We start from the raw sequence: 23,723 nt of genomic DNA on the forward strand, positions 1-23,723 counted from the left end.
AACTGGAGGGAACCGAACAATCTAAATCTGGTTTCTTCAGCAAGGGAGAGACCACCGCCTCTTTTAAACTCTCTGGAAAAACTCCTTGCTCAAGGAAGCTGTTTATTATCTTCAACAGAGGGTCACGTAATCTCTCCAGGCAGGATTTCACCAACCAAGAGGGACACTGATCGAGGGAGCAAGTGGTCGGTCTAGCTGCAGCTATGAGCCTATCAACAGCCTCTGCATCCAGCGGGATTATCTCTGATTCTCTCCCTGTATCTGTGGGTTGTCCTCCTTTAATTATGCTATTAAATAAATTCTTCAATTCTGGTATTATTATTTCTTTTGTTTCTTGGTAAAACTTTGCAGTGTAACCATCACATCCTGGGGATTTTGCATTTTTCAAAGTATTGATCACCTGCTCTATTTCTTTTTATTCCTAGTTTCCTATTGTCTTCTCTATCTAATATCTTCTGGATATTTTCATTAAAACTTCCTCCATGTATTTGCTTTTTATATAAGTCCTGGTAACAGTCTACAAATACCTCTCTTATTTTCTTGCTCAAATTTATCTTTTTATTATATTTATTCTTTAACTGTATGACTCTACCTTTCTCTTTCACATAATTAGCCAGTTTTTTTCATTGTATTTGTATTTTGTCTTTGGAAATTATTTTAATAAACATCTCTTTTTTCCAGAAGTCCAAATTATTCATTTCTTCTCGTTGTTTCTTTAATTTTTCCAACTTTATTTTCACCTGCGTTTGATGTTTACTTTGTAATAGTTTTTGTGTTTCCTTTATGTCTCTAAGCATTCTTTCCATTTTTTATCTTGCTGTTTCTTTACTACAACTTCTTTTTCTATGCAATAACCCCTAATTACCACTATATCCTAGACTGTTCCTATACTTGCTGAGCTCCCCTTTTTTATCTCTTCCAACAGTTATTTCTTACGTTTTTTGTCTTATTTATTAAATTTTTATGTCTTCAAGTTTTTATTGTCTCTGTTTCATCGGGCTCCTCTATGTTTAACTGAAATCCAGATAGGTTGTGTTTGTGTATTTAAAATTCTAGACCTATTAGTGATTTTAAAAAAATATTTATTTATTTATTTTACTTGTATACCGTTACTCCCAATTTGGCTCAGAGTGGTTTACAGCAGTAGACTGCATATTTCTAAGGTCCATATTAAAGTCCCTTCCAACTATTAGCTCCCCTTGATAAATTCCTTGTACTTTCCTAAACCACTTTCTAAAGTGTTTGGGCCATATATATTTCCTATGATAATATATCCTACCATTTATTTTATATATTATTACTATATAGCTCCCTTCCTTATCAATTGTTGTTTCTAGTATTTCCAGTTTTAATGAGTTTTCCGTTGCTGTCACTACCTTTCTGGATTTATTCATATCACCCTTAATAAATCTGGTATATTTATTGTTTATTATTTTTCTAATGTTTGTGGGTTTCCTATAAACAGAGCACATTGCAATGTGACTTCTTTGCTAATTGTACTATTCTTGACCGCTTCAGATTTGAAGCCTTCCCACTTGTATTTAAAAAGCACATTTTCAGCTTGTCACCCATTATCTTTGTTTATTTGTGTCTCCTCATCTGCTATTTTTCCTTCCCTTATAACTGTGGTTAAGGGTTAAGGGAGAGGTAGTGGGTGGAATCATGTAAATTCCACACCAATGGAGAGAGAAAGGAACCCTGCAATGCCTGCCTGAGGAAACACATACAATATTGGATGAAATTGTCCCTGAATGAGAGCATTCTTTGGGTGATGGGCCGTAGTATATGGGGAAGACATTAGCAGGGTTGGTCTACATGTTCATGACTCTCGCTATAACCTGAAATGTCATTGGAGGGAGTTCTTTTGGTGACTCCTCAGGACTGTGGGTTATAGCCATTTGTGGAAGGGGGAGCCTGTCTGTGGAAGTGGGCACCCCAGCCACATACACACATACATATTTTCACATTTAATATCTGTATAGACAGATTAGCTTAGGTGTACCTGGCAATGCCAGCATATGCATTCTCAAATGTTATCCATGAGGGGGAAAATCATGGTTAGCTTTATGTATAGCTATATAATGGGACCTTTTAAAAAGGGTATAACTGATGGGTTCCAATTTCTATGAGCCCCAAACCTGGTGAGTCTGAAACTCACATACACACATACATATTTTCACATTTAATATGTGTATAGAGAGATTAGCTTAGGTGTACCTGGCATTGCCAGCATATGCATTTTCAAATGCTATTCACAGGGGGGAAAATCATGGTTAGCTTTATGGTTTTACTAATGGCCTCATTAGAAAATGGATAGCTATATAATGGGTCCTTTTAAAATGGTATATCTGATGGATTCCAATTTCTATGAGCCCCAAACCTGGTGAATCTGAAACTCACATAAGAGATAGAACTGGCTGGTTGAAACTGCCACCAGGATCAGATCTGGCCAGGTGGAATTCCCATCATCCTTAGGTCTGGGTGGGTGCAAATCCCATCAATCTGAGATCTTTCTGGGAATTCCATCAGCCAGACCTGTTTGGGTTGGAACCAGTGTTGACACAGTGCTCTGGATTTAGGTGGACTCCAGTTTCTATCGTCCTCTTTCTTGCCTCTCCCCTCTTGCCAAATCCTATCATTATTGTAAATGGAATAACAAAGGGTCCTTTATACCAGGTTTGGTCTAGATGCACACATGGATTACAACTTCCATCATCCTTTATCAACCCCCTTAAGCCCCACCAGTGTTTTAAGGTGGTCACAATGAAGATGTTTACCAAGATTCGTTCAGATCCATTATGGGTGTCTGGTATTAACATGACACTCCAGATGTGGGTGGGCCATAACCCTCATCATCATCCTCTGTCATTGTTCTCAAACCCCACAACTATTTTACATTTGTCATGATAGATATGTGTACCAGGTTTGGTTGAGAGCAGACCTCAGTTCCAATTATCTCATTGAGTACAGAAGAAACAAGAAGCTAAGCTAGGGTGGCAAGGTCTGAGACCAAGGCATCCTCATACTAAATTCTTTTATTTGACCAATTTGATTTAAAGTCATCACAGTGACTGGCATCCTGCTGGTTATTCCCAGCTATAGTAGATCCATTGATTGGTTGAATGATGAATCAACATATAGGTAAAATTAATGGATTCAGTGTTTATTGTTTAGTGATTTCTAACAACAAAACTTTTGCTTATAACTCTATTATCACCATTCATCTTATACCAAGTTTCTCTTTTTTCTCCTAAAGATCTCCGTTTGAATGGCACAAGTCCCTGCTCTGGGCGGGTTGAAGTCTTTCACAATGATGCATGGGGGACCGTTTGTGATGCTGGCTGGGATTTACAAGATGCCCAAGTGGTTTGCAGGCAGCTGGGCTGTGGCAATGCCTCCAAAGCATTGGGTGGAGCACACTATGGCCAAGGATCGGGCCCCATTTGGCTGGAGAGCATCAACTGTACAGGAGAAGAAGCATTCCTGAAGGAGTGCCAGAAGGGAGGCTGGGGAGAGCGCAGTTGCAGCCACAGCCAAGATGCCAGCGTGGAGTGTTCAGGTACATGCCTTTCCCAGTTTTCCTTACTACAGCCTGCATTAGGTTAATCTCTCCTCAAAACCAGCATGATCAGGATGAGAGTCTTTCTTTTCTATCACCACCAGCTGTTCTGTTTAATAAAAAGTTTTGAGTGCAATCTAGATGACTGTATTTCTCTGGAAATATTCAGAAAGATTGTAACCCACTCTTAATGCCAGAAATATTCAATAGCTTCTTCAACAGACCATCAAAATCTTTGTTATGAGTATTGTTTCCCCCAAAAGGAGATAATCCACCCAAACCTGCTCCTAATGATTGCCATTCTGGTCAGCCCACTGCAAAAGCTTTATACATTCAAAATTTGGACTTTATTTCCTTTATCTTTGAAAGAAACAGTGGAGAGAGAGAAAAGGCAACCACTTTCAAAGTCCCTAAAAGGCCATACTACATCTACTTAGCCCTTATCAATATACCCTCCCATCTTTTTTTCTGAGCATGAGATATTTGCCCGACTATAAAATATTTATGAAACTAGTAATAGTAACCAGAGGAAGGGCAGGATTTGTTCCAAAAACCTCTTTCTGGAGTTTTGTTAAAGCTGCCAATAGAGTACATCATGTACAATATTCTCAGTCGTTTGAGGCAGTCGGTAGCATCTCCTTAACTAAGCTGTTGACGTAGATTTCCAGCTGCTATTACTATACAGCCAAATGAGTAGGATTCAGGAGCAGGATTCAAAACGATCTTGACAGATTAGAGAGATGAATGGCAAAAACTAACAAAATGAAGTTCAACAGGGACAAATGCAAGATACTCCACTTTGGCAGGAAAAACGAAATGCAAAGACACAGAATGGGGGACAATGAGGCCTGACTCGAGAGCAGTACGTGTGAAAAAGATCTTGGAGTCCTCGTGGACAACAAGTTAAACATGAGCCAGGAATGTGATGTGGCGGCAAAAAAAGCCAATGGGATTTTGGCCTGCATGAATAGGAGCCTAGTGTCTAGATCTAGGGAAGTAATGCTACCCCTCTATTCCGCTTTGGTTAGACCACACCTGGAATATTGTGTCCAATTCTGGGCACCACAATTCAAGAGAGATATTGACAAGCTGGAAAGTGTCTAAAGGAGGGCAACTAAAATGATCAAGGGTCTGGAGAACAAGCCCTATGAGGAGCGGCTTAAGGAGCTGGGCATGTTTAGCCTGAAGAAGAGAAGGCTGAGAGGAGATATGATAGCCATGTATAAATATGTGAGAGGAAGCCACAGGGAGGAGGGAGCAAGCTTGTTTTCTGCTTCCATGGAGATTAGGATGCAATGGAGGAATGGCTTCAAACTACAAGAAAGGAGATTCCATCTGAACATGAGGAAGAACTTCCTGACTGTGAGAACTGTTCAGCAATGGAACTCTCTGCCCCAGAGTGTGGTGGAGGCTCCTTCTTTGGAAGCTTTTAAACAGAGGCTGGATGGCCATCTGTCAGGGGTGATTTGAATGCAATATTCCTGCTTCTTGGCAGAATGGGGTTGGACTGGATGGCCCATGAGGTCTCTTCCAACTCTTTGATTCTATGATTCTATGAGTGTTCAGTGTATTTCTTGCAATACTAGAACATACGAAAGACCACAGCACAAAAAAATGGCTTCCCAAACTCCTCTGTGGGCCTAGACAGAAGAGCAAAATATTGTGCAATTGGAGATAAATCTAGCTGGGTTCCCAACTAAAAAGAGACACCTGGAATAATAAATCAGTTAAATATTCCATAGCTCTGTACATCACTTCCATTTCAGCAAGTGATTCAGTCTCTTTTTGTTGGGATTAGTAGTTGGAAGGAATCCCACTGGAGCATTGCAACACACCCAAATACCTGGGAGTCACTTTGGACCATGCTCTGACCTACAAGAAGCACTGCCTGAAAATCAAGCAAAAAGTGGGCGCTAGAAACAACATCATACAAAAGCTGACTGGCACAACCTGGGGATCACAACCAGACACAGTGAAGACATCTGCCCTTGTGCTATGCTACTCTGTTGCTGAGTATGCATGCCCAGTGTGGAACACATCTCACTACGCTAAAACAGTAGATGTGGCTCTTAATGAGACATGCCGCATTATCACGGGGTGTCTGTGCCCCACACCACTGGAGAAATTACACTGCTTAGCCGGTATTGCACCACCTGACATCCGCTGGGAAGTAGCAGCCAATAGTGAAAGGACCAAGGCAGAGACATCTCCAGCTCATCCCCTGTTTGGGTATCAGCCAGCACGTCAATGACTTAAATCAAGACATAGTTTTCTTAGATCTACAGAGACACTCTCTGGAACACCCCAGCAAGCAAGAGTCCAAAAGTGGCAGGCCCAAACCCAGCACCTCAATCCATGGGTGATACCAGATGAGAGACTCCCCCCTGGGCACACAGAAGACTGGGCGACTTGGAAGGCGCTGAACAGACTGCGCTCTTGCACCACGAGATGCAGAGCCAATCTTAAGAAATGGGGCTACAGGGTGGAATCCTCAGCATGTGAGTGCGGAGAAGAGCAAACCACTGACCACCTACTGCAATGCACCCTGAGCCCTGCCACATGCACAAGGGAGGACCTTGCGGCAACACCAGAGGCACTCCAAGTGGCCAGATTCTGGTCAAAGGACATTTAACCAACTACCAAGTTTGCAAAATCTGTGTGTTTTTTTCTTTTTCTTTTTAATCCGTGTGTTTGTTTTGTTCTGTTAGAATTGTAATACAATGGTATGGTTGATAAATACCAGTAGTTGAATCAAGGACACTGGGATCAGTTAATAATAATTTCATGTTGCAGCCATCACCTGATTTGTCCTTTGTTGTCATTATAGTTATTATTTATTTACAACATTTATGTGCCGCCCTTCTCACCTAGAAGGGGACTCAGAGTGGCTTACTATACACACACACACACACACACAATATATTATATTATTAGCCTAGTAAAATATCAGTATTATATATTACTATATTGTGCTATACCATTATATTGTAATATTATTAGTAATATTACATGTAATATAAAATATATAATTATAATATCATATTATTAGTAGTATTATATTGTATTACATTATAATATTATAAATATTATATGTATATACAATATATTACATTACATTACATTATATTATATTGCAGCTGTTGAATCGTCCCTTGAGGTCAGCATTCACCTGGGAGTGGCTGCCTTGGTCTTCCTTGCCTTGGTGGGGATTGTGGCTGAGGCTGGATGCAGGAGGAGGAGGAAGACCATCAGGAGGAGGAGGAAGAGGAGGAGAGAGCAGCAGCAGCCTTGAGCAGCCCTCTTCAACAGCCAGTTCCAGGGATCAAGGTCTGCCTGCCAGTACGGTGGAGCCAGAGGCAGAAGGAATGCCATGTGCAGTTAGAGTCCATGGAAATCTATCAGCATAACAATATACAGTTAATGCCATATATCATTCTATATCTATATGCTACTTTTTAAATTTTGATACATGTCTTGTTTATTACGTATTTACTTTCATAGGAATTTAGGGAAGCTTCCTTCTTCCGAAATGATAATCAATTAAATAAATCTTACATTTTTGTCTTTCTAAGCATATGGGTGATTGACGTGGTGGGAATGAACCGCCTTGTGCTCTCATTCCACTACCGTCAATTTCTTATTACTAATTAATACGCACTTGCCATTTATGGAGAAATCAGAGTCGGATTTATACAGTGTAAAATAGAAATGTTAGGGCTAAAACAAAGGGATAATTTCGAGCTCTGTATGGGATACACTCTGATTGGCTGCAATGGATTTTCTGGCTTATTTCAAGATATGCTGATAAGCTTTTTAATGTACTGTTTTGGGCTTAATTTGTGCTCTCAATTGTTCAATTAAATTAAGATCTGAATTAACGTAAATACTGTTCCCTGAGGGGGGGAGGGGGGGTGTAAAACTGTCAGACACAAGGGTAAGGTGAAGACAGATAAGAGCAATAGGAAAACAATATGTGATATGTAATATGTATTTATAATGTAATTTAGCAACTGAATTTCTAACAATGATCGTATGTGATGGTAGAGAGCACAATTTTTGTGTCGGAAAAAAATATTAATAATAATTAAAAAATTGTGCTCTCTTCCGGCAGGCCTACCCAGTCCATTTATATTATGAATGTTACATGTAGATTCTACTAGTATTGGATTTTAATTCTTGTACTATCCTTTTTATTACATGTATTTTATGATAATTTTAAAATATTTGTATTTTATGGGATGTATTTTATAATACAATGCTTTAATTGTGCTCTACACCACCTGAAGCCATGAGGAGATGTGGACAACAAATAAGAAGGAGGAGGAGGAGGAGGAGGAGGAGAAGGAGGAGCAGGAGGAGGAGAGGAGGACCATGACCAGGGCTCCATTTGGCCATGGACACCCACTGGGTGCTTTGGATGAATCCCCAATTCTCTGCCCCAGAAGGAAACTCCATGATGGGTTCACCTGACCCTAACCATAAATTAGAAATTTCTTAAAGGCACACAATGAAAACAATTCCTGTAATCCCTGAAATTCATATTACTGTTATTTCTTTAATGTTCCTGAATTGAACATTTTACATCAATAAGCCATTTAACAATTTAACAATTTAATCTTAATTACCTGTGTGGATCTGGGTTCTTTATGCCTACTTCTACATTTCCCACTCAGGAGCACTTTGAAAACCCCAATTAATGAGCCCCGTTTATCTGGTGACATGTGTGAGTGTGTTATGAAAGTTGTCACAAATACGCAGTTTGTGTTCTTTCTTTGTAGAAGAGGGGAGACTGCATAATCTGCACACTTGAGACTATAGCTCTGAAAAATATACCCGTGACACCAGATCTGGGTTTAAACACTATGCATGTGACTTTTATTCAGCATTTAAAATTCTACATTGTCTTGGCACCAAGTGGATCCACACTCACAAACATTCACTCACAGTCACCAATCTTCTCACAAAAGACTGATCAGTTTCCTTTGCAGAAGTGATGGGACGCTGATGCGGTGCTTCATTTGACAACCAAGGCCATCTCAGAAGAAGCTCTCCTTTCATATCATTTAGGAGCAATTTTCGTCTATGGCTTAATGTCAGGGGAAACTTACTTACTTACTTACTTAGGCGATCCCTCGTTGGACGAGTAAGATGGTCTTCCATTATGGATTTCCTTGTGGGTCTGTATGTGGCTGTGGAGCCCTATTCTTGCTCTGCATCTTCTTCCGCAGTGAGGGCATTGGTTTCCAGGTGGAAGGCGGTCCCGGTCGGGGTTAGCTTGACGCGCCTTCCTCCTGGCACGTTTCTCTCTTTCACCCTCCACTCGTGCCTCCTCGAATTCTGCAGCACTGCTGGTCACAGGGGAAACATAATGATCTTTTCATGTAACCTCATAGTACCTTCCATGTCTTGGTTCTGGTTCTCTGGTATCAGGGAGTTATTCATTTGTTATTCCTTTGTTATTCCTCAACTTAGTTTGTTTGATCAGTCGTGTTGAAGAGACAATCTCTCATGCTCCCCTCCAACTCAGTCCATGCTCAATCCATCATGACAAAGGGCTCTACTCCTTTGACTGTACCAGTCCTTGATCTTCTTCATCCATCAAGTTGGTAAAGTTCACTTCATGGTTCAGATATTCCTCGCTTTCTGTTGCCAGATAAAGGTAAAGATAAAGGTTTTCCCCTGACATTAAGTCCAGTCGTGTCTGCCTCTGGGGGGGGGGGGGGTTGCTCATCTCCATTTCTAGGCTGAAGAGCCGGCGTTGTCAGTAGACACCTCCAAAGTCATGTGGCAAGCATGACTGCATGGAGCGCTGTTACCTTCCTGCTGGAGCGGTACCTATTGATATACTCATATTTGCATACTTTCGAACTGCCAGGTTGGCAGAAGCTGGGGCTAACAGCGTGAGCTCACGCCGCTCCCCTGATTCAAATCTGTGACCTTTCAGTAAGCAAGTTCAGCAGCTCAGTGGTTTAACCCACTGCACCACTGGGGGCTCCAACTTAGTCCACAACTTAGTTCGTAACTTAGTCCATGCTTCATCAATCATGTTGAAGGGACAATCTCTCACGTTCCCCTCCAACTCAGTCCATGCTCAATTCATCATGACAAAGGGCTCTACTCCTTTGACGGTACCAGTCCTTGATCTTCTTCATTTATCAAGTTAGTAAAGTTCACTTCATGGTTCAGATATTCCTCTTTGCTTTCAGCTGCCAGGACCTCCACACCATCATGCATTGCAGCTTTTCTCCGTTTTGTACTCATTCTTCTGGTCTTCGGCTACTTTTAGCCCAAACACTTACATTTGCTACAAAGACATTCTGGATCACTGTAGACTTTTCCAAGTCAGATACCTATTCTCACCAAGTTAAAATTTAGAAAATATTAAATTATCAGTAAAGTGAAACTATTTAAAATTCACTTTAAAAGCCATATCCACCAACAAAATAACATGGCACATTGTTCAAAAGCCAAGCACAGTTGATGCATAAAAGCTCTGGCAGAATAGGAAAATGGGAACTTCCCAGGAGAGTGAGACCAAGAGAGGAGCCATCCCACCCTCTTAGGGAAGGGGTTCTCTATCTGGGAGCAGCCACAAGGCTTCAGGTAGTCAGGTGATTAACTCCTCCAAGAGCTGAGTAGTTCTTTTCTTTGCCCTCCCTTTTATTTGCAGGAGAAGATCAAAAACAGGAGGTCAGATCAGGCAACCAGACCCTCAGTAAGTCAAGGAAAGCCTAACTGTCTTGGGTCAAGGCTTACACGAGGCAGGAGTATACCAAGGATTTATTCTTCACGGAAAAATGAAAAATTGTATGTTGTGTTGTCCAGTATTCCCTCTCATTACTTAGCTACAAAAGTAAGTAATCTTTTCTGCCTGAAATGTCCTCCCAGCTGAGAGCAATATCCTGTACCCATGCTCCCATTGCCAGCTCAATGGGCCTCCTCCTCTCCATGGGCTCCTGCCCCTTAAAGTAGATTGGAAGGAATTGCAGTTGTGTCACCATGGCTACTGAGCAGCAATAATGGATATCAAATGTTTGTGGATGAATAAATCTAAGGATACAACTAATTAGCAGACAGAAAAATAGGATTGGAAAAATCCTTTGCATTACGACAATAAATTGGAGAACAGAAAGCCTAGATATTATGATGTGATTGGTTTTAAAACAAGATCCAAGCACTTGATACTTGAAGAGTTTCCAGCCACAACTTCTCAGTTTACTATAAATATCTTCAATTGGAGATAAACTGCACCAACAAACTCAGCCCCCACACAGAGTGTGTACATTGTGCAACATATGGCAATGACTGGGGACTCTTCCACCATGAAACGTATGCTGTGTAATGTGTGACCATAATAAACAATTGCAGTGAACAGTGTCGCAAGGGCTATTCCTTTTCTCCTTCTGTTAGCACAATATATCCCTTGCCCTTTGGTGAATATTCCACCCTGGGTAGTATGACTTACTCATGCCTATCTCATAATAGCATGCAAATTGAAGATTCCTCAGAGCAGAGTCTGCAGAAGAAAGGATCTGGGCTGTTTGGCAGGAAGCATTGAGATATTTCACGAGATGTGGGATATGTGGGAGATATGAGGACATGCAAGCTGGTAGAAAGATCATGATCTTCAAAAACTACAATTTGGATGAAACAAGGCAAGAGATGTACAGAATGATACTGTGAAACAATCTTGAAGCCTACTTGGCAGGCAGCAGCCACCACAAACTTCCAGCAGTGATCATAGAATCATACAGCCATGGAGCTATCCAGGAACACACAACTAAAGCACTCCTAAAAGAAAACCTCCCAAACTCCATTTAGAAACCTTTCAAGAAGGAGGGTCCCCTAAATTCTCAGGTGGTTTATACTCGTTATGGAACATGTTCTGCAGTTGATGGTGGTTGGTGATGGTAGGCCTAGCAGTTGGTGATGGAAGAGCTAATGTAAGTCTTAGTTCTAAAGGGTTGAGTAATCTGTAAGTAAGAGTTCATGGGTGAAAGCAATGAAGGGTAGAGGTATGCAAGAGATGGGTTGCAGCTGGGTGTTTCTGGATATAAGGTGCTAGCCATGGTACTGATCTTCGATATAAAAGTATTGTCTTATCTTGGTGGTAGATGCTGCTGGTTTCCCCCCAGGTTTGTGGATTTTTGGTGTCCTGACCTGTCTCCTGAACCTTTGGAATCCTGGAACCTTGAATCTTGGACTGGCTTTTGACTACGGTATAGACCCTCGATCCCTGGACTTTGTTTATTCAACTCTCAGTGTTTGACCACTGGACTGGACCCTTTGACTATGGTGTAGCTTTTGCTAGCAGTTTTTGTTTATTCTGTGGCTGAGTGCTATCTTTATGTTTTATATTTTGGACTATTAAAACAACCAGCAAGTAAGTGATGTTTTAATTAAACTGTTTTATATCAAACTGTGTTTTTGTTTGATTCACCTCTGCTGGAAATAACAGCAGAGCCCTGGCAACGTGACAATACTACATCATTTCCAGTAAATAAGTTCTTCCTAATCGTTAGGCAGAATCTCTGATAAATTCTCAATTTGGCACTCTGCATTTAGAAAAAAAAACACTCAAAAGCTTAAATTGATGTTTGTAATGTAGGCACCCCAACAAAGAAAAGGCTTCAAACTTTATTGTCATGCCTATATAGAACCACTCAAACAGAGAAGACCCATTGGAGTTCCTCTATGAATCATCAGTCCTTCAGTGTTCACTGATGGTGCAACAAACTCAGCTTTCTTTCCAGTGCAATTATACAATCATAGAATCATAGAATCAAAGAGTTGGAAGAGACCTCATGGGCCATCCAGTCCAACCCCATTCTGCCAAGAAGCAGGAATATTGCATTCAAATCACCCCTGACAAATGGCCATCCAGCCTCTGCTTAAAAGCTTCCAAAGAAGGAGCCTCCACCACACTCCGGGGCAGAGAGTTCCACTGCTGAACGGCTCTCACAGTCAGGAAGTTCTTCCTAATGTTCAGATGGAATCTCCTCTCTTGTAGTTTGAAGCCATTGTTCCGCGTCCTAGTCTCCAAGGAAGCAGAAAACAAGCTTGCAATTCTGAGCTCCTTCCCAAGAGGGCTGAGAGATTGTTGAGAGACTGTTCAAAGACAAAGTGTTTTTGATTTTTCACTGTTTCATCATTGCATTTTTCAGTGTGTGTTTTCTCCATTCATTTTCCTTTTATCTAATTAGCTGAGAAAGATGCTTCTGCTGTAACTTCTTTTCCAAACTTTCAAACTCTTCTCAAGACTGGAATTTTTGTCCACTGCCTTTTTTATTCTAGTGAGACTGTTTTAGAAGACTGTCTTCTAGTGAGACGGTCTTATTTCACAATAACATTTTAAAAGATCACAATCTTCCTATCAGTATGCATCCTCTCCTATCTCCCACATCCCTGCCATTGCTTAGGAACGGTATCAGCGAGCCCATTTGCTTCCTGTCCACTGGCCAGATGATACCTGAGAACTTCCTTTCCAAAAACATTTCTGAAGAAAGATTGGTACCCCCAAACCCAGGACGGGCATGGCAGTGGCATCACAGGGAGGAGGGGGTCTCTGGGTGGGTGACATTCCCAAACATTCTTCAAAAGCAGCCACAGATAGAGCATGTTTCAGTAATCCAAATGTCATTGCAGTTGGAAGATGAGCTGGGGATTTGTACCTCGAAAGGCATCTACTACTTCAGTGTAGTATAAAGGATAGAGATTTGAACTCATTGAGGGAAGAACGAGTCCCACTCTATTCTGCTCCTGTCCAACCACATTTGAGATAACACTGTGCCCAATACTTGCCCCCACAATTCAGGAAGGATATTGACAAGTTGGAATGTATTCACAGAAGGGTGACCCAAATGGGAGAAGATCAGGAGGCCAACCCTATGAGGAGCAGCTGAGGGAACTGAGTAAGTTTAGCTTGAAGCAAAAGAGGCTGAAAGGAGACATAATAGCCATGTCTAAATACTTAAAGAGATGTCATATTAACCAGGGGACAAGTCAGCTTTCTGCTGCTTCAGAAATTGACAAAATGCAGCAATGGATTCAAACTGCAGGAAATGAAATACCACCAGAATATTAGGAAGAAATTTGTGACTGTAAGGAGAACCATTCATCAGTGGAACTCTCTGCCTCCAAGTCTGGTAGAAGCTTCTTCATTGGAGGCTTTTAAGCAGAGGCTGGATGGACATCTGTGCTTTTCCTGCATGGCAGGGGATTGGACTATATAGCCCATGCACTCTCTTCCAACTCTATGATTCTATGATTCTATAAATGGACCACATAATACAAATTCAAACTGCATTACATAGCATTGTAAATCCAGACACAACTGATACGTAGACCTCAGGCCTACAAAGTGAATGTTTGCCAGTTGCAGCAAGCAATCTATGAAGCATTGCCAATTGTAGCAAACTGTTGCTCTCCTGGGTGAACTGGATATTAAGATACAACAGTTTCTTCCTGGCTAGAGGTGAGTCTTCCAAAGCTAGAGAATCTGCACCCTGGCCTCCCACGTTGAGCTGAACCGTGAAAATTGGAGACCTAGGCCTTGATATCTGGCAACGTTACATGGATGTATTATGAGACAACAATAACAATGCATCTGTAGTAGCACCAAAATTCAAGAATTGTGACTGAGAGAGAGAGAACATGGCCAAACAAAAGGCTCAGGACAGTACAATGACAAAAATTGTTCTCTTTAGGTTTAGTCATAAGGCAACTTGCAACTACTTCAGCTGTTTGCCATGATGGACAAACATCCACCAGAATATAACTCGGTCTCTGGAGAGGATACCATTCATTCTTCTCCAAAGGGACCAAACAAAACACTATCCCATTGGTTGTGTTTAGACTACAATAAACGATGGCTCCTCCAATCAGCACTGAAGAGGTCCTCCAGGTTGAATCAATACAGTGCTATAGATGAGGACTTTGGCATCTGGTCAATTCATCTAGTTTGCTTTTTGACTCCACATTAAAATGGGATGTGGTCTATAGGGTGACACATGATGTGTTCTCTGTCAGAGCAAAGAGATAAAGGATAGGAGGGTGGAGGAGTATTCCTGAGCAGCACTGCATTTCTGAAGCTGCAGCCTCAACTAAGTTCTCCACTTGCAGAGACATAAAGCTTGGACTGCTGAGCAAAGAGCTGAGTGGCCTTTCAGCATGTGGCTCTCTCTCGGCATCGCCTTCCTTGGTGAGTAGCACAGGTTGAAATGGAGTGGGACCAGTGGTGGTGTAATGACACGTATTTCCCCCCTTGCATTCTCAGGAACTTTCTCATGGAATTAACTGAATCTCCTTCTTTTCTTAATCTTCCTCCTCTTTCTAAGCCTGGATCTACACTGACATATAATGCAGTTTCTGAATTGATGACATTATGTAGTGAATTTTTATCTATGTTTAAATGTTTTAGCTTTTTTATATTGTTATGGGCATCAAAATGTGCCGTACTGTAAACCGCCATGAGTCGCCCCCGGGCTGAGAATGGTGATATAGAGATATAGTAAATAAATAAAATCCAAATCACCTGCTCTTTACTGGATTATATGAGCCTTGACTGCCATATAATCCAGCTCAAAACAGATAATTGGGATGCAGAAACTGGATTATATGACAGTGTAAAAGGGGCCCCCAGTGGTGTTTTCTGACTGGCCAGAACGGACGCCCTGAAGGTGATTTTCCTAAGAATACTACTAATACAAAATGACAGAGTTAGTATGATGATAATTCTGACCATTTGGATTAGAGATGTTATTCTTATTCAAAAAGGGTTTCTTTTGTATATATAAATAATTTTATTATGATATATTTTCCAAAAGAAGAAGAAGAAAGATTTCCTTATGATGTGATTTAATGTGAAGCATTGGTCTATGGTGCTATATCCATTTCAGAAACCAGCTTGTTCTTCATATATGAATTGTTTTTCTTGTAGCCAGTCTGTCAGTTTTATATATCAGGCGTTGAGCATATAGCTTTGAGGCGATGTTAAGTAGGCTGATTGGGCAGTAGTTTTGTGGGTTGTTTCTCTCACCTTTCTTATAGATTGGAACTATAATGCTCACTTTCCACCAATGTGGCATTAGTTCTGTGCTGTTTCTGCTGGTCAAGAGGTTAGCAAGGAAGGGGCTTCACCATTCAGCATGTTACTTGAAGAGTTCTGGAGGAAGCATATCTTCTCCAGGTGCTTTCTTGGGTTTCGGGGATGCAATTAAAGATTTTACCTCTTTGCTAGAGACTGCTTTCTACTCAGGTGAAGTAGAGAAGTTATTGTCTTTGTCTGGCCCTGTGATTTCCAATATACTTGTCTTGGGGCAAAAGATGCTGGAGAAGTGCTTAATCCATGCAGATGGAGTGATTGAAGCTTTTGACGTGTATCTTATTCCTTGTGTTCCTCTGGTGACAAGTTCCCAGAATTGATCTTCCTTCCATTCTGTGAGTGCTTGGTCCAGTTCCTGCCACTTGGATTTTGTGCATTCATCTAATCTTTAAGAAGGCTTTTATATTTTGTCCTACATTCGGTTATGTTTTTCATATTTTTTTCAGACAGATTTTATATGAGATTCTCTTATTTTATTTGCCAGATCTCTTTTGGCTTCCCTGCGTTCCATGTCAAATCAACCATACATTGTGGATTAGAAGGTTTTTTTATGTAGAAGTTGTTACGTGTGGTCTAAGCTTGTTTACAGTTTGTTGGTAAATATCTAGATGGTTTGCTGGCTTGTTGCAAAGTTATTGATGTATGCTCATCAAAAGGTTGCTGTGTAATTTCTCTTTGATAGTACTACTTAGACCAATTGACCACTTCTGCCTCCTTTCTCCCAACAATTCTCCTGTTAAATTTTCTGTTCTGGTTAATTCTGCCTGTTCAAGAAGGGGACCTCAGGACACTACTAATGAGAAATGGTTGCTTTCTGTGCCTTCCAGAATATCATAGGTAACTACTTGAGGGAAAAGCCCTTGTGATACCATTAATGTGATCAATGACACTGCTGTTTCATTTGCTCAGATATGCATAATAATCTCTGGATATGTCCTTTGGACTCCCGGGCAAAGTATAAAAGCTGTGAAGGTATATAAATTCTAAAAGGTTTATATCCTGCAGATTATATGTGTTGTCCATAGAGATATGGAATTTTTTAAAAACCAAACAAATCTAAACCTGTGTGTTGCAAGAGGCCTTCTGGAGCATCTCCAATCTGGGCATTGAAGGCCACACATAGAAGGATCAATGCCTTGGGATCTTTCAAGTTTATCTGTTCAAGCAAAAACAGTAGGTCTTTCCATATTTTGGGAGTCACCATTGGTCCATTGGTAGGGGGAAATAAATGTTTATAGAGAAAAAAATCTTCCCTGTATCTGTATTCATTTGCACTGGAAAAGGGTAATTATTTTTCAGGCCAAAGTCCACTACCTGGGATTCTCCAGCTAATTCTATTGAGATAAAGGACACCAAACCCCCACATCCTCTGCCTTTTTAAAATTCTTTACTTCTGGTTGAGTAAATGCTTTAACGCCATGTAGGAATGAGGAGTTGAGTTCCTGTGTCCAGGTCTCTTGCAGACAGATTATGTCAAATTTCTGTAGAGTACCAAAAAATTCCCTATCTGCCTCTTTGTTTTCCCAGCTGGCCAGATTCCAGGAGACCATTTCCATCCCTGTTTGCTTTTTTTAGTCAACTGAAGTTTCTAATAGATGATTGGAACTAATAAATATAAAAATGTGGGGAAAACACAGAGTAACTAAAGAGGGTAAAAAGAGAGAATGGGCTAAGGTACAACGGGGGAGGGTATAAAAAAGAGGGAAGAATAGAGGGGGTAAAATATGTATTTTCAATTATCTCCATTGTGTTTTATCAATTGTCCTCTTAGTTTGTTTCTCTGAACATGCTCCTTCTCCTAGGTCCTTGTCAATGTGGTATAATTTTTCTCTGAGTGATTTATACTAAATTATGATGTTTCCTTTTTTCTTTGATATATATTCTTTGAACAAAGTGCAGTGTGTTGTTTTCCTTGAGTCTTTGTCGCTAAATAGGTCAGTTTGTCCATATTCAACAATATGTAATATTTGGAGGGGATTTTGAATTACAAGCAGATTGTAGATAGAATGAAAATGGAATTGCAAGAAATTTGGGGATTTAACGAAAGGGAGGTATCAAGAGGAGTACTATGGGATACAATGAAAGTGGTGGTGAGAGAGTTATGTATAAAAGAGACAATACATCTTTAAAAAGGCAAGAAGAAAAGAAAGGGAACTTAGAAAAAGAGACAGAGTTGGAAAAAGAATAAGCAATAAAGAGAGATATACAAATTAATGTAAGGTTGACAGCTAAAAAAAAGAGAAATTGGATTAATTGTAAAAAGACAAAGTACAAGAAAATTTAATATATTTAGGGAGGGAATTTTTTGAATTTAGCAATAGGAATTCAAAGATGTTACTCTAGTCCACACAAAAGAAAAAAGAAAATGGAAAGTATAATAAATGTGATAAACGATAAAATGGGTAAAATTATATCTATGAAAAAAATGGAAGGTCTTTGAAGAGTTTTATAATGAACTATCCAAACAAAAACCAGATCCATAGAAGCAATTAGGAAATATGTGGAGGAAAGTCAGGAAGGTAGGCTGGAGGTGAAAGATAAAGAACTATTGGAACAACCTATTAAGAAGACAGAAATAGAGGATGTTATTAAGAATTTAAAAGCTGGGAAAGCTCCAGGTCTGGGCGTACTGGGAACAGAATATAATAAAAGCATTGATTCCAAAATTATTAGAATTCTATAATGGAATAATGAAGGAAGAGAAGATACCAGAATCATCGAGGAAGTGATTAATAATACTAATACCAAAACCTGACAAAGATTTAACATACCCAGAGTCATATAGGCCCATATCATTAGTTAATCAGGACACAAAGAATTTATCTGCTGTAATAGCCAATAGACTGAACAAATGCATCCACAAGTGTGTGTGTGTGTATATATATATATATATATATATATATATATATATATGATAAGTGTGTGTTTGTAAAAGGAAGACAAGTGTCAAATTTAATAAGGAGAGTATTAAATAAAATCTCTGTGATTCAAGAGAGAAAGATAAAAAGCAGGGATACTATCATTAGATATATTTAAAACTTTTGATCGTATGGAATGGCAGACATTAAGGAAGATTATGAACAAATTTGGAATGGGAAGTAGAATAAAAAGGTTATTAAGCAATACTATTCAAGAAATTCAGCGGTAGTAATGATTAATGACAGGGTGACAAAAGAAATAAAAGTGACAAGGGAAATAATACAAGGTTGCACTCTATCACTAATTTTGTTTGCCATGGTGATAGAATTATTTGCAAATGCCAATAGGGAAGATAAGAACTTAGTAGAGGTCAGAATAAAGGAAAAGCAGAAGGTGAGCTTATTTGCCGATGATACATTGTTATTTATTGAAAATATGGTAGGTAAAATTGATTGAATAAAGGATCAGTTAGAGATATCTGGGGAAACAACAGGTTTACAAATAAACTGGAATACAAGGTTGTTATTTAAATATACAAAGAAGAAGAAAAAGACTTTATAGAACAGAGTATTATGGGAATTACAATTAAGAACAAATTAAAATACCTGGGAGTAAACTCAACATCGGACTCACAAGAAATAAAAGAGGTAAATGTAGCAGCATTGAGGAAAGTAGTGCAGAAATTAATAGAGTATGAAAATATACATTTATCTTGATTTGGAAAGATAGCATTAGTAAAAATGAAAATACTTCTGAGGATAAATTTCATATTTAGAATGCTACCACTTCAGATTACAGAAGAAGAGCTAAATAGATGGCAACAAATGATAAATAAATATTGTAATGGTAGTGAAAGAAATAGATTGAACAAACAGTTATGGTACAGATTGCAAAAAGAAGGAGGATTAGCACTTTAAAAATATTATGAAGCAAAGAGACTGAGACTGGTTACAGAAGGAATGATAAAAAGGAGGGTGTCGAATGGCTAAAAATGGATTTGGAAAAAGTGGAGGAAGAAATCTGGGATTTCTTTTAAAGAGTTCACGAGAAAAGAAACTAGGGAAATGAGTAACCCAATGTTGAGCAATGTATTAAAAGTATGGAAGAAATACAGGATACAATGAGAACAATGGTTAAAAATGGATAAAAATAATAAACATGGAAGTAAGCTTAATCAATTTTAATAAATAATACAAAATGGAAGGGATATAGAGGAAGATAAAAATTTGAAAGAAATAACTAGTAAAGTATATAAGATAATAATTGAAATAAATGAAGGAAAAATAAAGAATTACACCCTCAAGGAGATCTGGGAAGAAGATTTAGGGATGAAAATAAAGGAAATAGAGTGGCTACAATTATGGAGACAAAGACATCTGAAAAATTATTCCTAATGAAAATGTTCTGGTTTGAATTGTATTTTCGTATCCAGAATTTTCTGAATTTCTTCCTGGGTGGCTTTCCAGTATGCCTTTGCTCTTTCGCAAGACCACCACATGTGGTAAAATGTCTCCTCTTGTTTTTCACATTTCCGGCATATATTATTCACATTTCTATAGTATTTTGCTAATGTTTGTGGTGTTGTGTACAGCATTTTATACCAATTTTATTTCATGTCATATGAGTATGTGTATTTCAATTTTTGGTTCCAGATCTTCTCCCAATTATCCATCATTATTGTTCTGCCAATATTTTTGGCCCATTTTACCATACATTCATTGACTTGTTCGGTCTCTGCATTCCATTCCAGAAGTTTCTTTTATATAGTTTAGTAATTGTCTTCTTTTCAGTTGATATTAGTCTACAAAATATACTGCTTATCTTTGTTATAATACTCTCTCAGTTGTTGATGTTGAAACCAGGATATTGTCTTATATTGTTGATTTAATTCTTGTTGAGTCTTCAAGAAAGGTTTCTTAAACACCTTGTCTAACATTTTCCAATTGAATACCACTCCAGAATCCCTTTGGTACAAAACTTGATATCATTTTCACAAAAATACTTTGTGAGAACTTTCTGAAAATGTGGAAATAATTTCTCATAAAGGTATCACCAAGCAGGAAAGGTAATTGAGACTTGCCTCGAATTACTTATGATCTTATTATCACCAAGAATGGTTTGAAATCCTGTGTTGGAATTAGTGCATTGTAGATTATGCTCATGGAGTGAGGAGGCATGTGTTGAGTCTAAGAGGAAATTGGGACTGGCTGGAAGTTTGAGTAAAGATGTTTGAAAAGTTCGTTGCTGACTGTTGGGAAAATGAGCCTGGAAATAGATAAGGGGAGAATCCATCTATCCTCCCTGGACCTTTAAGGGGATGTCTGAGCTTGTGCAGAGTTTGTCTGGAGTGCTGGTTTGAGCCCATGCCAGTTTATTTTTGGAGCCGAAACCCAGGAGTGTGGTGCAGGAGGAGCTAAAGGGGTCTTTGGGGTTTGTGCCAGCCTACTTTGAGGGGCAGGCCAATAGGAGACTGCCCGGAGAGAGCGGTCGGACCCCCAAAACAACCATACACGGCCTGGACACTCATCGGTGGCCTGCCCCACCCTCTCCCCCTCCCCGGGGCATGAAGGCTGCTTGAATCACTACAAACACTCAAGAGAAGCCTCCAGAAGGAGGAAGAAGATGCAAGGAGGGCATGAGTATGAGAGATTTTGTGTCTCTGTGATGTGGAAGGTGGATCTGGTAATGCTGGCTGCAGTGTTTGGCTAAAAAAGAACCTTTGGGAGATCGAGAGATGCTCTGGAAAGCCACTTCTCCCCCTCCAGAAGAAGAGAAGATAGATAAGTACACACAAGTGTTTTTGTGACTTTTGACTTTAATTCAGACTTAGAAGAAGCGCTTGGGGAGGAGACAGAAACCTTTGCATATATTATATTTGCTGCATTAGCAAATAATTAAATAAAATGTATTTGTTTTTATCCCATTTTAAGCCTGTTATTCCCAATTAAAAATACTCTGGTTTCACCTGGAGTCTTTTCTTCAATATTTCCTGTGTTATCTCATGTATATTCTTCCAATATTTGTTTGCTTTTCTACAAGACCACCACATGTGGTAAAATGTGCCTGTCTGTGTTTTGCCTTTTTAAAAGGATAACCCAGGGAAGAAATTGTTCTGATGCCATCTGCTAAAGCATTTTTGCCATTCTGTTTCCTCTATATGTAGTAATGAGCTCAAGTATGGCAGAGTCAGACCACATGGAGATCAGGCTGGAGGGAGGTCCAAATCTCTGCAGTGGAAGGGTTGAAGTCTTCCTTTCTGGTCAGTGGACATCTGTTTGTGACGACAGTTGGGGCATTGAGGAGGCCATGGTTGTCTGCCGCCAGCTGGGCTGTGGATCTGCAGTCTCTGCCACACATGAAGCACAGTTTGGAAATGGATGGGTCCCCATTGGTTTGGATGATGTCAGATGTGGTGGGACAGAATCTGCCCTCAGTGAGTGCCCAGCAAGTCCATGGGGAGAACATGACTGCAGCCATGAAGAAACCGCTGGGGTTATATGTTCAGGTGGGTTGATTGACTTCATCAGCTTCACATGCTCCAGATTCCCTCTAGAAGATGCATATACATATGGTCCTTAGCTTCACTTACTCTCTTGTGTCCCTATATCAGGAGGCTCATAATTTTTAGCCAAAAGGGGGAAAGGGGAAGAGCTGCAGTTCTACTCAAACTCCTGCCCAAACTCTCTCTTTGTGATGGCAGGGGAAGACTTGGGGTCACCTTCTTCACAATGCCTCATTTTGAGGAAGTGCACTCCCTAAATTAGTATTGTAGGGGGAGATGATGGACACAGTGGGGAAGGAAACAGATTCTTCTGCTTCAGAGAGTGAAGAGTTACAAAAGAACAATAATAATATAAAAATAAAACTTCATTTATATTCCACCCTATCTTCCCAGAGGGACTCAGGGAAGAATCCAAACATAAAAGGCAAACATACAATGCCTGAACAAAACAACAATACACCCATAATAACAAAAAATGACAACTCAACATATAAAAACAAATTGTACCTTAACAACTAAAACAAAATAAGAATTGCAACCTTTTGTATCAGATATATGACAACAACTCCTTTAGCTGTGCTGGCACTCATCCCTGAATCCAGAGGGTACAAATATGGCCACCTGTGACAGATTCCTCCTTGGGCAGGGTTCACTTGAAGATTGTTGACAGGATTGTCAGTTATTAGCTAAGCAACTTACAGAAACAAGACACAGGCTGCTAAAATAATCAACAAATAGGTCTTAGAGCAGACCTGCACAAGCAGCGGCCCCCCAGCCAGAAAATCTAGCTAGCATGTTCGATGACCAGGAATTCTGGGAGTTGGAAGCCAAAACGGTTGCAGGGCTGCAGTTGTACAGGTAATAAATTGGTCTTAGACACCAAGAGGACTAAATTGAAAGTATCACATTTTTTACATATCCTGAACCAGTGTGACTCATTGAAAAATATGGCAATATTTGGTAGTAAAGTGCAGAGCAGTGAAGGAAGGGGGAGACTGCACTACAGACGGATTGATTCAATCAAGAAAGCCATGGCTCAGAGTTTACAAGACATACCCAGGGCAGTTGATCACTATGGATCTTAAATTCTTTCAGCAGCAGCCACAAAAACGACCACCATGTCTTCATCTCTATCTTTTTTCCAACTAATTTTCCAGTAGCCAGGATTTCGATTTGGGGGGGGGGCTGAGCTTTTTTCGGGGGGGGGGGGGCTGGGTTTCGGGGGGGGGCTGAGTCTGAGTGAAAGAGGGTCTACCCTAGTAAACCTTTTGTATCATTACCCCAATACCCCCATGTATATGGGATATATTGAGTATGGTGATCAGATCATGATATGAATAAACATAAGAGTTTAAATAATGCTCCAGTAAGGCCTTTTCGCGAACCACCATGAGAATTTCAGGGGGGGGGGGGGGCTGAAGCCCCTCGAGCCCCCCCCCCCCCCCCCCCCGGCTACATGCCTGGTTGCAGGGCTGCAGGTTGTACAGGTAATAAATTGGTCTTAGACACCAAGAGGACTAAATTGCAAGTATCACATTGGATCTTAAATTCTTTCAGCAGCAACCACAAAAACAACCACTAGGTCTTCAGGTCTTTAAGGCCCAAAAAGCATGGCATCGTCTTCTGCCAAAGGAGTGAGA

At 40.0% G+C, this 23,723-nt stretch overlaps 2 protein-coding genes across 2 annotated transcripts in view; both read left to right on the plus strand.

Moving 5' to 3' along the window:
• The window catches only part of LOC137095986 (scavenger receptor cysteine-rich type 1 protein M130-like), a 34,007-nt gene extending 22,029 nt beyond the window's left edge, over positions 1–11,978 (plus strand). Inside the window, exons 11-12 of the mRNA XM_067463258.1 lie at positions 3,257–3,559; positions 6,697–11,978. Of these exons, the coding sequence (XP_067319359.1) occupies positions 3,257–3,559; positions 6,697–6,851 (458 nt within the window). The 3' untranslated portion in view covers positions 6,852–11,978. The remainder of the gene's footprint in view (positions 1–3,256; positions 3,560–6,696) is intronic.
• A 2,659-nt stretch (positions 11,979–14,637) lies between these two features.
• The window catches only part of LOC132765869 (deleted in malignant brain tumors 1 protein-like), a 91,937-nt gene continuing 82,851 nt past the window's right edge, over positions 14,638–23,723 (plus strand). Inside the window, exons 1-2 of the mRNA XM_067463259.1 lie at positions 14,638–14,759; positions 21,745–22,086. Of these exons, the coding sequence (XP_067319360.1) occupies positions 14,729–14,759; positions 21,745–22,086 (373 nt within the window). The 5' untranslated portion in view covers positions 14,638–14,728. The remainder of the gene's footprint in view (positions 14,760–21,744; positions 22,087–23,723) is intronic.

Source organism: Anolis sagrei, chromosome 2 (genome assembly GCF_037176765.1).
Source record: "Anolis sagrei isolate rAnoSag1 chromosome 2, rAnoSag1.mat, whole genome shotgun sequence".
In the NCBI taxonomy this organism is placed as follows: domain Eukaryota; kingdom Metazoa; phylum Chordata; class Lepidosauria; order Squamata; family Dactyloidae; genus Anolis; species Anolis sagrei.